This window comes from Cervus elaphus, chromosome 7 (assembly GCF_910594005.1).
Source record: "Cervus elaphus chromosome 7, mCerEla1.1, whole genome shotgun sequence".
Taxonomy (NCBI): Eukaryota; Metazoa; Chordata; class Mammalia; order Artiodactyla; family Cervidae; genus Cervus; species Cervus elaphus.
The window spans coordinates 30267884-30284224 of NC_057821.1; the positions used below are offsets into that span (position 1 = coordinate 30267884).

At 36.6% G+C, this 16341-nt stretch overlaps 4 protein-coding genes across 4 annotated transcripts; 3 read left to right on the forward strand and 1 right to left on the reverse strand.

Annotated features, from left to right (window-relative positions):
* The first annotated feature begins 887 nt into the window (after positions 1–887).
* LOC122697469 (olfactory receptor 10C1-like) lies at positions 888–1847 on the forward strand. The gene has a single exon (XM_043908298.1). The coding sequence runs from the start codon at positions 897–899 to the stop codon at positions 1845–1847; it is 951 nt and encodes a 316-aa protein (XP_043764233.1). The 5' UTR covers positions 888–896.
* A 1043-nt stretch (positions 1848–2890) lies between these two features.
* On the forward strand, positions 2891–5755 carry LOC122696815 (serine/threonine-protein phosphatase 2A 55 kDa regulatory subunit B alpha isoform-like). The gene is made up of 2 exons (XM_043906945.1): positions 2891–2895; positions 3635–5755. Exons 1-2 carry the CDS (start codon positions 2891–2893, stop codon positions 5031–5033), a joined length of 1404 nt encoding a protein of 467 aa, XP_043762880.1. The 3' UTR covers positions 5034–5755.
* A 4399-nt stretch (positions 5756–10154) lies between these two features.
* LOC122697429 (olfactory receptor 2B11-like) lies at positions 10155–11090 on the forward strand. The gene has a single exon (XM_043908252.1). It carries the CDS (start codon positions 10155–10157, stop codon positions 11088–11090), a length of 936 nt encoding a protein of 311 aa, XP_043764187.1.
* Positions 11091–14273: 3183 nt separating this feature from the next.
* Positions 14274–15204, reverse strand: LOC122697434 (olfactory receptor 2J3-like). Its single transcript, XM_043908255.1, is given in 2 exon segments — positions 14274–15188; positions 15190–15204. Coding segments are annotated over 2 exon segments (930 nt in total).
* Positions 15205–16341: the final 1137 nt, after the last annotated feature.

The following is a 16341-nucleotide window of genomic DNA, read 5'->3' on the forward strand; positions in this document are numbered from 1 at the left end:
GCATTGTAACAATTGTTTGTTGAATAGTCATTTAATTATTGCTCTCCTTAACTAAGTAAGTTCCCTTTGTAAAGAAGTAGTATTTTTTCATTGTTTTAAAACAGGACCTACAGTAACTGCAAAATACTTTGAAAGTATTCTGCTCAATAAATACTTTTTGAGTGAATGAGTGAAGAAAGTAAGTCAGTGGCAAAAGAAGAGGAAAGTAATAGGTATTTGAGGAACTTCATTTGATAAAAAGAAGGAATGAAAGAGATTTGTGCTGACTTTTTTTTTTCCATTTTATGCCTGCTGACTAGATACACTGTGGACAAATCAATTGGGATAGTTACATAGAATAGTACTGATTTCAGGATGAGTATAACTTCCAAACTTTTAAAATTTTAAATTATAGGTAAGAAATTTATCTCTTTGGCTCACTGGAGCTTCTTTTTTTTTTTCTTTTTCTTTTTTTTTTAATTTATTTATTTATTTTTTCAGTGGGTTTTGTCATACATTGACATGAATCAGCAATAGATTTACACGTATTCCCCATCCCGATCCCCCTTCCCACCTCCCTCTCCACCCGATTCCTCTGGGTCAGTTCTAATGAGATGGATGAAACTGGAGCCCATTATACAGAGTGAAGTAAGACAGAAAGATAAAGAACATTACAGCATACTAACACATATATATGGAATTTAGAAAGATGGTAACGACAACCCTATATGCAAAACAGAAAAAGAGACACAGAAGTACAGAACAGACTTTTGAACTCTGTGGGAGAAGGTGAGGGTGGGATGTTGCGAAAGAACAGCATGTATATTATCTATGGAGCTTCTTAAGAGTAATATAAAGATTTATATTTCTATCTGAAAGAATCTTCCTGATAACTTTGCTTTTCTTTTCTTCAGGACATGAACCTCAATTGTTCCTTGTGGCAAGACAACAGCATGTCTGTGAAACGCTTTGCATTTGCCAAATTCTCTGAGGTCACTGAACAGTGTTTCCTTTTATTTACCCTCATCCTACTCATGTTTTTAGCATCACTGACAGGCAATGCTCTCATAGCCCTTGCCATCTGGACCAATCCAGTCCTCCATACCCCCATGTACTTCTTCCTGGCCAACTTGTCTCTCTTGGAGATTGGATACACTTGCTCTGTCATACCCAAGATGCTGCAGAGCCTTGTGAGTGAGGCCCGAGGAATCTCTCGGGAGGGATGTGCTACACAGATGTTTTTCTTTACATTATTTGGTATCAGTGAGTGCTGTCTTTTGGCAGCCATGGCTTTTGATCGCTATATGGCCATATGCTCCCCACTTCATTATGCAACACGAATGAGTCGTGGATTGTGTGGCCATTTAGCAATGGTTTCATGGGGAGTGGGTTGCATAGTAGGCTTGGGCCAAACAAACTATATTTTTTCTTTGGACTTCTGTGGCCCCTGTGAAATAGACCACTTCTTCTGTGACCTCCCCCCTATTCTGGCACTAGCCTGTGGGGATACATCCCATAATGAGGCTGCAGTCTTTGTTGTGGCCATTCTTTGCATTTCCAGTCCATTTTTATTAATCATTGCTTCTTATGGCAGAATTCTAGCTGCTGTGCTGATCATGCCATCCCCTGAAGGCCGCCGAAAAGCTCTTTCCACCTGTTCTTCCCACCTACTGGTAGTAACGCTCTTCTATGGCTCAGGATCTGTCACCTACTTGAGGCCCAAGGCTAGCCATTCACCAGGGGTGGATAAACTCCTGGCCCTTTTCTATACTGTGGTGACATCCATGCTCAACCCTGTCATCTACAGCTTACGGAACAAGGAAGTCAAGACAGCTCTTCAGAGAACTCTGGGCAAGAAAAAGTTTTGACTCATGAGTAGATACCAGAGGAACATACAAATTCTTCTTTGCAAAAGATGCACACTCAACCTAAAAGGAAAGAAGAAAGGAAGGAGGGAGGAAAAAATATTGTACTTTTCAAACTATTTTGTAAGAACATTCTTTAATAACAGTGATTGTAACAATGATTGTAATTTTGGAAACAGTTCTCTTCCCATAGCTAAAGTTCTGACTGCCAAATTCTAGAAAGAAGTTGGCTATTAAAGAATTTAATAGGAGAGTCTAACACTAGACAGGTTTTCCAAAATATTTCAGTTTAAAAGTATAGGTCTAGAGTCTAGATTGCCAGATTATATCTCAGAAGCTTGGCAAATTCTCACCCTATATTCTTAGGCATTTTCTAGCCCCTGAGGGCCCATCTGACTTCTGCTCTGGTCACTAGGGTCTGTCCCATAAGACTCCTAATTCCCTAGTAACTCTGTGACATGTATTACTTAATTGTTTGTACATTCTCTAGAGTTAAAAAAAATTTTAAGTTGTGTGTGCTATAAAAATATGTAGATATCAGAAAAAGTAAACTCTTAAAGTCAGAGGTATTTGTTGCAGAATATTAAAAGAAAAATATGAGAAATTTTTATGGAGAGCCCTCATGGTCAAAATGTTTTTAGAAATAAAGAGAAATCACATTTAAATCCAAGGATGGAAGATGAAAGCTGTACTAAAAATAATTAATATAAATAATTGTATTTAATACAATATTTAATATAAATAAATAAGTTTTTATGTAATTTATAAAATTTACATATGTGCAAATGAATCCTAACGGAATGTACTTGGAAATCACCCAAAAACTTGCTCTTAAGAGAAATGAACATGGCTACAACACAATCTAGTAGCTCAAGGCATCTGTTAGATGCATTTCCTTGGATTTGAACATCTTGACCTCAGGGAGGTGCTATGATCTATGAGGGATGAATAACTACTCGTACAGTAGCTATAATATGACAGAAAGTGGAGAACTGTGCTGCTACTATGACTTAACTTACAGTATCAGAAGAATAAGTTCTGGGAGAATGATGTATGGTATGGTGACTATAGTTAATAACACTGTATTGTATACTTGATATTTGCTAAAAGAGTACTGTAGATCTTAAGTGTTCTTACCACACACATACATAAATGATAACTATTTGAGGTGATGGGATATGTTTCTTAACTTGATTGTGGTAATCATTTCACAAAGGACACATATCAAATCATGTTATATACTTTATATACAATTTTATTTGTCAGTTTTACCTCTAAAAGCTGAGGGGGAGAAAGACTGTAAAAATTCTACAGTCAGGGTATAGCAGTGATGTTCACTAATGACAAAGATGTGTTTTACCAGATATATGCATTTTACCAAAACCTATCCAATTCATTGTTGACCAAAACATAATACATTGTGGTTATTATTTATGTGTGTGTACAATAATTAAGAATGGAAATAATCTGAACGTGCAAAAATAACCACTTAACAATTATGCTATAGAAATAGGCAGGAATTATATGCAGGCAATAGAGACTATTATTTTAAAGTGTACTTATTAATCTAGAAAAAATTAATGATTTATTAAGCATTAAAGCAAGCTAATAGCAATCTGTATAAATTTTAATGTATGCTTATTAATCTAGAAAAATTAATGATTTATTAAGCATTAAAGCAAGTTAATAGGGGGGGCTTTTTTGCGGCTCTTCCTTCCGGTAATTCCTATTTTTCTCCCTTCTGCAAGCCTTCTCCGGTGTTTCTACAAATAAATCTATTTTGCACCAAGAAGGAAGAGTGCTTTACAAGTTAAAATACAATGGGGACATAGTGTATTTCTTTCCACTGTGGGAGCTGGAGGAGGGAATGATATTCAGTGGTGTTTTTCTCAGGTGAAAGCAGCAGTAGATGATGATGTAGCAGAAGCAGATATAATTTCTACAGTAGAATTTAATCATTCTGGAGAGTTACTAGCAACCAGAGATAAAGGTGGTAGAGTTGTCATCTTTCAGCAGGAGCAGGAGAACAAAAGCCAGTCTCATAGCAGAGGAGAATATAATGTTTACAGCACCTTTCAGAGCCATGAACCAGAGTTTGACTACTTGAAAAGTTTAGAAATAGAAGAAAAGATCAACAAAATTAGGTGGTTGCCCCAGAAAAATGCTGCTCAGTTTTTATTGTCTACCAACGATAAAACAATAAAGTTATGGAAAATCAGTGAAAGGGACAAAAGACCGGAAGTGTATAACTTGAAAGAGGAAGATGAAAGGTATAGAGATCCTACTACAGTCACTACACTACGTGTGCCAGTCTTTCGGCCCATGGATCTAATGGTTGAGGCCAGTCCACGAAGAATATTTGCCAATGCTCATACATATCACATCAACTCAATTTCTATTAATAGTGATTATGAAACGTATTTATCTGCAGATGATTTGTGGATTAATCTTTGGCATCTGGAAATAACAGACAGGAGTTTTAATATTGTGGATATCAAGCCTGCCAATATGGAAGAGCTGACAGAGGTGATTACAGCTGCAGAATTCCATCCAAACAGCTGTAACACATTTGTATACAGCAGCAGTAAAGGAACAACTCGGTTATGTGACATGAGGGCATCCGCCCTCTGTGATAGGCATTCAAAACTGTTTGAAGAACCTGAAGATCCCAGTAACAGGTCTTTTTTTTCTGAAATCATCTCTTCAATTTCTGATGTAAAATTCAGCCATAGTGGTCGATATATGATGACTAGAGACTATTCGTCAGTCAAAATTTGGGACTTAAATATGGAAAACAGGCCTGTGGAAACATACCAGGTGCATGAATACCTCAGAAGTAAACTTTGTTCACTGTATGAAAATGACTGCATATTTGACAAATTTGAATGTTGTTGGAATGGATCTGACAGTGTTGTCATGATTGGATCTTACAATAATTTCTTCAGGATGTTTGACCGGAACACAAAGCGAGACATAACCCTGGAAGCATCACGAGAAAACAATAAACCTCGCACGGTTCTCAAGCCACGCAAAGTGTGTGCAAGTGGCAAGCGAAAGAAAGATGAAATCAGTGTTGACAGCCTAGACTTCAACAAGAAAATACTTCACACAGCCTGGCACCCCAAGGAAAATATCATTGCTGTAGCTACTACAAACAATCTGTATATATTTCAAAACAAAGTGAATTAGGGTTGGCCTTCCTAGCAGAAGAACCCACTTCCTGCTTAGTTGAGATAGTTGAATCTAGCATTCGTACTTAAAAAAGAGAGAGGTCCATTGTGGCACCCCTTTTCCAGTGTTTGACAATGTGCCATTCGACAACACATTTTCCATAGCTACATGGAGAAAGCTCTGTGGATCCCTCCCTGTGGTGTTCTCCATGTCTGCTAGCCATTTAGGTAAGGGTAGGGCACTTTTAATTTAAATGACTTCTTGCACCATCTTGCCTAATGGACTAGATTGGACTGTGTCAACATTGATTTACTCCACTTTTTATGCCTTCCATTGTGATGACGTCAAACACAGTGAAAGCCTTCAGTCATGCTTATGGGATTTAATTGTGTATTCTCATTACTGTATCATTTGTGGGGTACACCCCTCCTCCCCTTTTTTAAATTAAATACAGCTCATTCTTACTGTGGCTTGTAGCATTCCTCCTCTCTGGCCTCCTGGACTCTTCCCCTTCATCTCTCTTCCCCTTGCCCCTCCACCCAGTCTTGGTGGTGGTATAAAAAGGAAAGAATGAAAGCACACAAACGAGTCAGTTTGGGGTCAGTGGTAAAGGGGGTACATGTTGCGAACAAATGTTTTAATAACAGTTGGCTGTAATCACTCCTTGCCGTGTCTGGCACTGAAAATAAGAAAAAAAAAAAAATACTACTACTGAATAAAAGTGACAAAGAATGGAAAAAATAAATAAATAAAGCAAGTTAATAGCAATCTATATGGCATTAACATTTTGTTAAGTTTTATAAGTTTGAAAAGATCAAAAACTTGACAACTTACATGTAAAAGAATCAGACCATTACATCTAATCACACCATATGCAGAAATAAACTTACAGTGGATTAAAGTTCTAAATGTAAGACCAGAAACCATAAAACTCCTAGAAGAGAACATAGGCAGTAAGGTCCCTGACATCTCTCTTGACAATAATTTTTGGATCAACTCCAAAGGCAATGGCAACAAAAGCAAAAATAAACCAATGAGATTACATCAAATTTAAAAGTTTCTGCACAGTGAAGGAAACCACAACAAAATAAAAAGGCAACTACAGAATGGGAAAAGATATTTGTAAATCATATACCCAATGGTTTATCCAAATAATATCCAAAATATACAAAGAACACTCAATATAAAGCAACTGAATAACAAAAAAACAATCCAATTGAAATATCCTGCTGCTGATAAGTCACTTCAGTCGCGTCCGACTCTGTGCGACCCCATAGACAGCAGCCCACCAGGCTACCCTGTCCTTGGGATTCTCCAGGCAAGAATACTGGAGTGGGTTGCCATGTCCTTCTCCAACGCATGAAAGTGAAAAGTGAAAGCGAAGCCGCTCAGTCGTGTCCGACTCACAGCAACCCCAGGGACTGCAGCCTACCAGTCTCCTCTGTCCACGGGATTTTCCAGGCAAGAGTACTGGAGTGGGTTGCCATTGCCTTCTCCAATAAGGACCTACTGGATAACATACAGAATGCTACTCTGCAATATTGGAAAAGAATCTTAAAAAGAACAGATATATGTATATTATAACTGATTCACTTTGCTGTACAGCAGAAACTAACACAACATTGTAAATCAACTATACTCCAATAAAAATTCACTTAAAAAAATCTACGACAAAAAATAAAATAGAACAAACCTAACAATAGGATGTGAGAGTCGGACTGTGAAGAAAGCTGACAGCAGAAAAATTGATGCTTTTGAACTGTGGTGTTGGAGAAGACCCTTGAGAGTCCCTTGGACTGCAAGGAGATCAAACCAGTCCATCCTAAAGGAGATCAGTCCTGGGTGTTCATTGGAAGGACTGATGCTGAAGCTGAAACTCCAGTACTTTGGCCACCTCATGCAAAGAGTTGACTCATTAGAAAAGACCCTGATGCTGGGAGGGATTGGGGGCAGGAGGAGAAGGGGACGACAGAGGATGAGATGGCTGGGTGGCATCACCGACTCGATGGACATGAGTTTGAGTAAACTCTAGGAGCTGGTGATGGACAGGGAGGCCTAGCATGGTGCGATTCATGGGGTCGCAAAGAGTCGGACACGACTGAGTGACTGAACTGAACTGAACTGAACAATAGAAGAGATTTGCTACCAACCTCAATTCAGTAGGTAACTAATTATACACAAGAAGCATTTCCATAGAGAACCCTGTCCCAAGGAAATTCCTCTGCTAACTCATCTGGGATAAGCATAAATGGACTGTTTAAAAACATCACTCAAGAGTCTTAGAAATATAATAAAATTACACACTCACAAAGCATTCTTGATATTAGCCTCATTGTCTTCCTAATCTTGGCTTTTTTCTTTCTGGCAGCATTGTATCAAATTGTAAACTCACAACTTCTGAAGCTAATTCTTAAATAATCAACTGCATACTACACTTTCTCTCTTTGAAAATTTGAAAAATTCAAGTATGTTCCTTCCTAAATCCTTTTTTATTAAGTAGTATTTATCTAAATAAGGTAAGTAAAAAGACACTTATTTGTTAAACTATGCATTCTTAAGGACTGTAATCTGTGTACATCACAGTACTTAACATACGTAGGGAAAACAGACAGCATTTCATTTCTGAAAGACGTCTCGAAACTTTGGAAATAACTAGTTTGGGGCCTATAGAGAGCAACTAGATTTCTCTTTGTAATCAGTCTTTCTCATTCTCTCACTTAAACCAAACTTAAATGCATGTAAATTTTAATAAACAGTAAAGCTGACAGATACTAAATACCTGAGTGAAATGTGAAGTTTTCATTCAATCAAGCGAATATTTTTAATACATAGTCAAAATTTGATGAGCTGACTTATCCACAAGTTTCATCCACATGTTTTAAAGTTAGATTAAGAACTTTTCTTTCTTCTCTAGTATTTTCCTATACATAATAATCACTGTAAATATAATAAAATATTCTGTGATGAAAATTACATACAAAAAGATACACTAGGATGAAAATGTTAGTGGAGATACAAAGGAAAAATCAAAAGAAATAGTCCGATGCTTTATTAAAGTGACTTTAAACATTCATGGATAAATAGATCCCTATACAGTTAAATAGTGATGAAAACTCACTGCAAGTAGATCAAAAAGTAGGATTAAAAAGTCATGGAATCCAAGAGTTAACAGTAATGAAATATGAGAATGGCATGGAAAAGATTAGAGATCTAGTATACAATCCCAGAGCTTAATTGTACATCTTGGAAACTCGAAATCCTGAATTTATAGTCTTATAATCTGTCTACCTCATTGAAGGAATTCTCACTTTCTGATCTTTAGAATCTCCCTAGTCACTAGTAGACATTAGTGATGAATGATTAATAATATCTTGAAATATGGGTGCTAAAGTTTCCTTTGTCAGAGGACTTGGGAATAGTTATTAGATGATTTAATAGGTATAAAATGCTTCCTGTAGAGTTTGGCACACAGGGCTCATTAAGTATTACTTGAAACTATTATTTTATTTTTGTATTGCACACATCTGACCTAGGGATAGTGTGGAATCGAAGAGTCATAATGACATTTTAACCCTGAGTAGCTTCATGTGACACCTCACAGGAAGGCTTTGAGGATTCAATGAAATAGAAAATGTGAAAACTGCTTTGCAACCTGCAACAATGTAATCTGTTGTCCCTAAACCAATAATTAACTGTCAGGGTAACTTAGAATTTTGTCACCAGGATACATGACTCTAACTTCCTATCTGAATATCTCTCACTTGACAGATTACAGACTTCATGAAACACACTTCATGAAACTAAAGGAAAAGTATTTAAAAATCTCATTACATTATTAACTTTCTCAAAGTATTGCTTTACTCAGCTAGCTAATTTTTGTTGTTACACTATGCCTCTTATCTTAAAAAATAATTTTAAAGGAATACAGCCTCAGGATGTAAAATAATGTATAGTTATGAATAAGTCCCTGATGCTAAATTATAATAGAGAATTTTCTCCTGATCCAGTTTCCTGGACATAAAGGTTGCATTTGTAACTAAATACAATTAAGTAAATCATTGATAACTGTCCAAAGTCTCATAAAAACATGATAAGCTCACTTGATAAAGAAAAATTCTTATAAGACAGATAATTAAAATTTAAAATAAAAAGTCAAATGCCCAGTTTGAACGAAGTAATTATGCAAGAAAATTTACATCCCAAAACAAATTTTTGAGTATGAGAAAACATATGTCATAGCTAAATTCTCTCAGTTTATACTTCAGGAAACTAACATGAAAGTGTTTACATTTCTTGCTCAATTCTAAATTACGAAGATGGATTTTAATAAAACTAGCCTTCATAGTCCCCATGGGGATGATACAATTATTCAGCTATAATAATATACTTGAATCTGGAAAGGCTATCTTGATAAGTCTTACAGTACTAGGTTTTGTCTGACTCCTTTTGCTATTGTTACCTCAATATTTTTATTTTTCTTAATATTTCAGTACTGGCTTGTATTAATAGCATAGTGTTTTCATAAAACAACCATCTGATTCCTAGGCCCCAAGCCATATCTACTCTATCAGACACCTGGATATAGAAACCAATAAACTTTAATTGCCTCTTCAGCTAATATTTATGCAAAAAAAGTATGAAAATCATTACTTTGGAGTATCTGAAACAGTCACTTCTTGGCATTTAATCCTACCAGTGGCTCAGCGATAAAGAATCTGCCTACAATGCAGGAGACCTTGGTTTGATCTCTGGGTTGGGAAGATCCCCTGGAGGAGGGCATGGCAACCCACTTCTGGTGGGCTACAGTCCATAGGGTCGCAAGGAGTCAGACATGACTGAGTGACTAAACAACAACAACTATATCCTAAGGATACAGTTACTGTCATCTTTATTATACAGAGCAGGAAATTCAGTTTCAGAAAGGCTGTGTTACTTGCTTTGTTTTGTAATGTCATGAAAAGCAATTAAGTCACCTGGTGTCACATATTTTAAGTTATCACCTCTACCCAGTTTACTGTAGCCAATCTTCTGTGACCAGATGCTTAACTGTGCACACTGCATAACTGTGTTTTATCATTTCTCAAAACCTTTCTACCTTTCCTGCCACTTCCCTGCTATAGGTGAAACAAACTGAAAATAATGGATCTGATAAACAAAAGCCATCCCGAAGAATTTTTTCTACTAGGCTTTGCTGACCGTCCTTGGCTAGAGCTTCCTGTATTCATTATTCTGCTTATAACATACCCCATGGCCATGATGGGAAACATAGCCATCATTCTGGTGTCCAAGTTAGAACCCCGTCTGCACAGCCCCATGTATTTCTTCCTCACCAACCTCTCCTTTTTGGACATGTGCTACATGACAAGCACTGTCCCTCAGATGCTCTTTAACCTGGGAATGTCTAAGACAATCAGCTATATGGGGTGTGCAGTTCAGCTTTATTTCTTCCACATAATGGGGGGCGCAGAATGTCTGCTTTTGGCTGTTATGTCTTTTGATCGCTACGTGGCCATCTGCAAGCCTCTACACTACACCCTCATCATGAATCAGCGCGTCTGTATCTTATTAGCGGCCACCGTGTGGCTGAGTGGAATGATCTTTTCTGTCTCAGAGGCCACTCTTACATTACAGTTACCACTGTGTGGTCGAAATACCCTGGACCACTTGCTGTGTGAGATTCCTGTTCTGATAAAGACTGCCTGTGGCGAAAAGGGTGCTAATGAGCTCACACTCTCTGTGGTGTGCTTTTTTTTGTTAGCTGTACCACTATGCTTAATTCTTGTTTCCTATGCTTGCATTGGACATGCTGTATTTAAGATTAAATCTTTGGGGGGAAGGAAAAAAGCCTTTGGGACGTGTTCCTCCCATCTCATTGTAGTCGTCTTGTTTTATGGTCCAGCCATTAGTATGTACCTTCAGCCCCCCTCCTCCATCTCAAGGGACCAACCCAAGTTCATGGCTCTCTTCTATGGAGTAGTGACTCCTACACTCAACCCTTTCATCTACAGTCTGAGGAATAAAGATGTAAAAGGGGCACTGGACAACCTCATGAGGAGCATTTTCACTTCCAAGTGAGAGTTGGCAGACATCAAATGAAATTATTTAACCATTAGGTTAGGTATATAGAGGTTTTTTTAATAACTCATTCTTGTCTCCTACTTTCTCAGTTCATGTTAGATGTCCTTTTTGCAAAATATGTCACATTCCTCATATTCTTCTAAAATGGTGTTAGGCAAGGGTGATACTTGGCTAATATGCACCAGTAACAGCACCCTTTTATTTGTGCAATCTATTAAAAATAGTTCTATTCTCGTGGGTAGATACTGAAATCATAACTGTGCTAAGTAGTAAAAGAAAAGAAGGCAATAACATAAATTATAAACTCATTTGTTCAAGCTAATCATCACAGCAAGCATTCACCAGTGAACTTCCTTGACTGAGTCACCTAAGAAACATCCCAACACTCTCTACAAGATTGGCCATGTCTAAATGGGAGCATGGCACCACTGTGAGACACTCTACACCTAAATCAACCATGAGTCTCAAGTTTATCAGCTTCAACTTAGGTAGATGCTACTGCTTCTTTAAAAACACATTGTGACTTGTTTAACAAACAAGTGAACAGTGTTTTTATTTTGCCTAAAAAAATGTATCATTAAATATTAAAATAAATAAAATATATGGGAAAGGCATTGGTAAGTTTCTTAACATTCCTTTTAAATACCATAAGCATGAGCTTTCTGAATCAATGAGAGGAAAAGATACTGATAATAATGAACCACAAGGTGGAAACATACAGGGTAGCCTGAAATGCCTTTTGAAACTGTGCAAGAATCATTATGAGAAAGAAACAATTTGTATTTCTAGAGTGGAAAGCAGCTTGATTACTTCAAACAATATAAGTATCTCTTTGATGCTCTGAATCTGTATCATTAAAAGTTAAAAGTGCTAAACTTAGTTTCAGGACTAACACCCAACTTAACACTTTGTCACAAAATTAGTTACATATTTTAAAGCAAATTAAATGCTTTTGTAATTATTCAGTATAGAATTAATATGATGAGAAATACAGCTTTGTAATGAAGAAATTAACAAGCAAGAAAAATAACAGTGATATGAACTTTTCTGGCATGTGTTCTGGTATGATCAAAATCTAAGCAAACTATTGGATAGAAAATTGCATGTTATCCTGAACAAGAATCAATTGGAACTCATATCTAATTTTTTTTACAAAGAACAGATCTTCTGGTGCTTGATCGAGGTCTTAAACTAAACAGATTTTTTGGTATGTCTAGTTTGGAAAAATTCTAAATAACTTTAAAATTTGACTGATGGCTAAATGCAAAAAAAAGTTTTTAAATTTTACACATACACACACACACACACACAGAGCAATGAAATTTAAAATTTTGTGATGCTAAATGATATCTCTGATCATTTTTATTAAATATATCCTTTGTCTAACTTAGTCTTAAATACATAGGAATGTGGGAATATTTAGTTTGGAGGGCAAAACCCAGCAACCCAGCTTTGTGTCATAAGCTTAGCTCTAGAGACTGTTTTAGAGCTGTTCAGATTGCTTCCTTAAATTATCTACTACCTCCTAGGCCTGTAAACATGACTCATTTCAGAATTGTGGGTGTTTTTGAGGCTCTGAAATATCAGGACTTCCTAAAGAAAATGCATAAAGATTTTAAAGATAAAGAACATTGAGCATAGTGGTGGTGGGAAAGCCACAGATATATGCTCTAGACTACTTCACAGTAGTCGTACATGTCCAGTATATTCCAGCATGAAGAATATTCTCATTAGCCACAGAGAAGTTCTGTTGAAGGAAACACATTATATATGAAGGTTAGTGTACTCTATACTTCATGTAAAAGCATGAGCAATCTCAAGATTGCCTTTTCAAGGAAGCTAATCAAAAAACTTTTCTTCTTTTCTCAGCCAAGCAAGTCTTTCCTGAAGAACAAAAGGAAGACAGCAAAGTATTGTAACCCCTAGTTATAAAAATGCAGACATGTGGCTGATTCATATCAATGTATGACAAAACCCACTGAAATGTTGTGAAGTAATTAGCCTCCAACTAATAAAAAATAAAAAAAAAAAATGCAGACATGTATTTGAGAAAGGCTTTAAGGGAGAAATCAAAAAGGCTTAACTATGATTTGCTTCACACTGGAGGTGTCCTCAAATGTGCATAGCATAGTAACTGCAAAGCCTGCTTGGTTGCTTCAGATATTCTTCATTGCTTCTTAGGTTAAGCAGGTGTTCCATGTTCTTACCTACCAATACCTTGCCTATGATGACCACTACCTTATGAGCTATATAGCATTTTTACAACTATTTTCATCTCCTTTATACTTCTCACTGTTTTGAAAAATGAGAAATATAAGATGCTTACTATGGCTGCATTATTTCAGAGACCTTCTTAACTGATTCATAAAACTTATTTTCTTACTATTGATAACGGTATAATGAAGAAAATAGACCAAAATTCCTCTCAATATTAACTACTTTCAAAAAAGAATAACAGTTTTGGAGAAATGATTTAAAGTATCTCATTATGTGCTTAATTAAACCAAAGAAAACAAATTTTTGATGAATGATGCCTAAAAAACAAGAAATTAAAAGGTATGTTCTAGGAACTTCCCTGGGGTTCCCATGGTTAAGACTCTATGCTCTCAGTGCAGGGGATCCAGGTTCAGTTCCTAGTCAGAACTAAATTCCACACGCTGCAACTAAGAATCCACATACCACAACTAAGAGTTCACATGCCTCAACTAAAGATGCCATGTGATGCAACTAAGACCTGGCTCAGCCACAATAAGTAAGTAAATAAAATGCTTTTTAAAAGATATATTCTAGGTATTTTAAGATTACAAATATCATCTTTCCACAGGAACTACATCTGCTCTTTAATCAATTTTTAAAACAATTCCATATCTCATTTTCAATTGAGAAAAAGACACTTTTGTTTTATTAGGTTTGTGCCATTGGAAAAAATCTAATATTGAGTTCAATCTTGATTTTATATAATTGTTTTCCCCACCAGAGAGTGATTGGTATTCAGGCAGTCTGTGTTTAATTCATATCTGCTACAATGAACTCTGTGACATTGTGATAGTACATGCTCAATAAGTGCTGAGAGAGTGAGTAAATGAAAGAGTGGCCAATGGATGGATGGATGGATGGATGAATAATTGATGAAGAGATGCTCCATTGTACCATTAATGTCACAAGGATACAGGCTCACTCTCACCCCACTAGTCTCTTTATTGCCCCTCTTACATCTTTGTTTCTGAGAGTGTAGATTAGAGGGTTGAGACTAGGTGTGACAACAGTATAGAAGAGGGCAATGAACTTGCCCTGATCTTGAGAATTTCCTGATGGTGGCTGGAGGTATATGCACATGGCTGGAATGAAAAAAAGGGATACGACCATAAGATGGGCTCCACACGTCCCAAAGACTTTCTGGAGTCCAATTGTTGACTGCATCCTCAGCACTGCCCGGGCAATGGCCCCATAGGAGCTGAGAATGAGGATGAGAGGTATGAGAACAAAAATGGAGCTCATGACCATGAGGGTCAGCTCATTAGCATGAGTATCAACACATGACAGTTGAAGCAGTGCTGGAACTTCACAAAGGAAATGGTCCACTTGGCGATGTCCACACAGAGGTACCCAAAAGGTAAAAAAGGAATGAAGTGCTGAGTTGGTGAAGCCACTTACCCAACAAGCCACAGCCAACAGATGGCAGAAACGAGGGTGCATGAGGACAGTGTAATGCAAGGGTCTACACACAGCTACATAACGGTCATAGGACATGACTACCAACAGCACACATTCAGTGGTTCCCAGTGCAAGGGAAAAATAAAGTTGAATCATGCAACCAGTGTAAGAGATGGTTTTTTCTGGACCCCAGAGGTTGACCAGCAACTGAGGAATGAAGCTGGTAGAGTAGCAGAGATCCAGAAAAGAGAGATTTGAGAGGAAGAAGTACATGGGAGTGTGGAGATGGGAATCCAAGTATGACAAAATAATGATGAACAGGTTGCCTGTCAAAGTCATGAAGTAGAATATCAAGACAATCACAAAGAGAACTACTTCCAGATGAGGCCAATTAGAAAAACCCAGTAGAAAAAAGTAGTCTTCAGAGCTTGCATTTATTTTTTCCATTATCATTCATTTCTTGTTACCTGATGAAAGAGCCATATAGATTCAAAATAAAAGGAAAATAAATTGCCAAAGCAATCTTGAGGGAAAAGAACAGAACTGTATGTATAACCATCCCAGGCCCTAGACTATACTATAAAGCTACAATAATCAAAATATCATGGTATTGGCACAAAGACATATAGGTCAATGGAACAGAATACAGAGCCCAGAAATAAACCCACACCTATGGTAAATTAAGGAGGCAAGATATACAATGGAAAAATATAGTCTCTTCAGCAAGTGGTGCTGAGAAAATTAGACAGTTACATGTAAAGCAATAAAATTAGAACACTTAATCACACCATACACAAAAATGAATTCAAAATGGATAAAAAACCTAAACAAACTATGGAAACCATAAAAATCCTAGAAGAGAACACAGGCCAAATGCTCTTTGACATAAATTGCAGCAATATTTTCCTGGATCAATTCCCTAAGGTAAAAGAAATAAAAGCAAAAATAAATGAGAACTAACTAAACTTAAAACGTTTTGTATAGCAAAGGAAAGCATTGACAAAATGAAAATACAAGCTATGGAATGGGAGAAAATTTTCGAAAATAATGCAACTCACAAGGGGTTAATGTCCAAAATATACAAACGGCTCATACAACTCCACATCAAACAAACAATTCAATCAAAAAAAAAAAAAAAAAAATGAGTACAAGACTTAAAGAGACATTTTTCCCAAGACATACAAAATAGCTAAAAAGCACATAAAAATATGCTCAATATCACTAGTTATTAGAGAAATACAAATTAAAAAACAATGAGATAGCATACTACATCTGTCAGAATGTTTATTACCAAAAAGTCTACAAAAAACAAATGTTGAGGATGTGGGGGAAGGGGAATACTCCTGTTGGTGGGAATGTAAGTTAGTGTAGAATGTAAGTTGGAGAACAGTAGGGAGGTTTCTCAAAAACTAAACTAAACCTACCATACAACCCAGCAACTCCACTCCTGGTTATATACCTAGAAAAGTGAAAACAATCATTCAAAAAAACGCATCTCAGTGTTCATAGAAACACTATTTACAATAGCCAAAACATGGAAGCAATCCCCATGCCCATAAACAGATGATTGGATTAAGAAGATATGGTGTATATA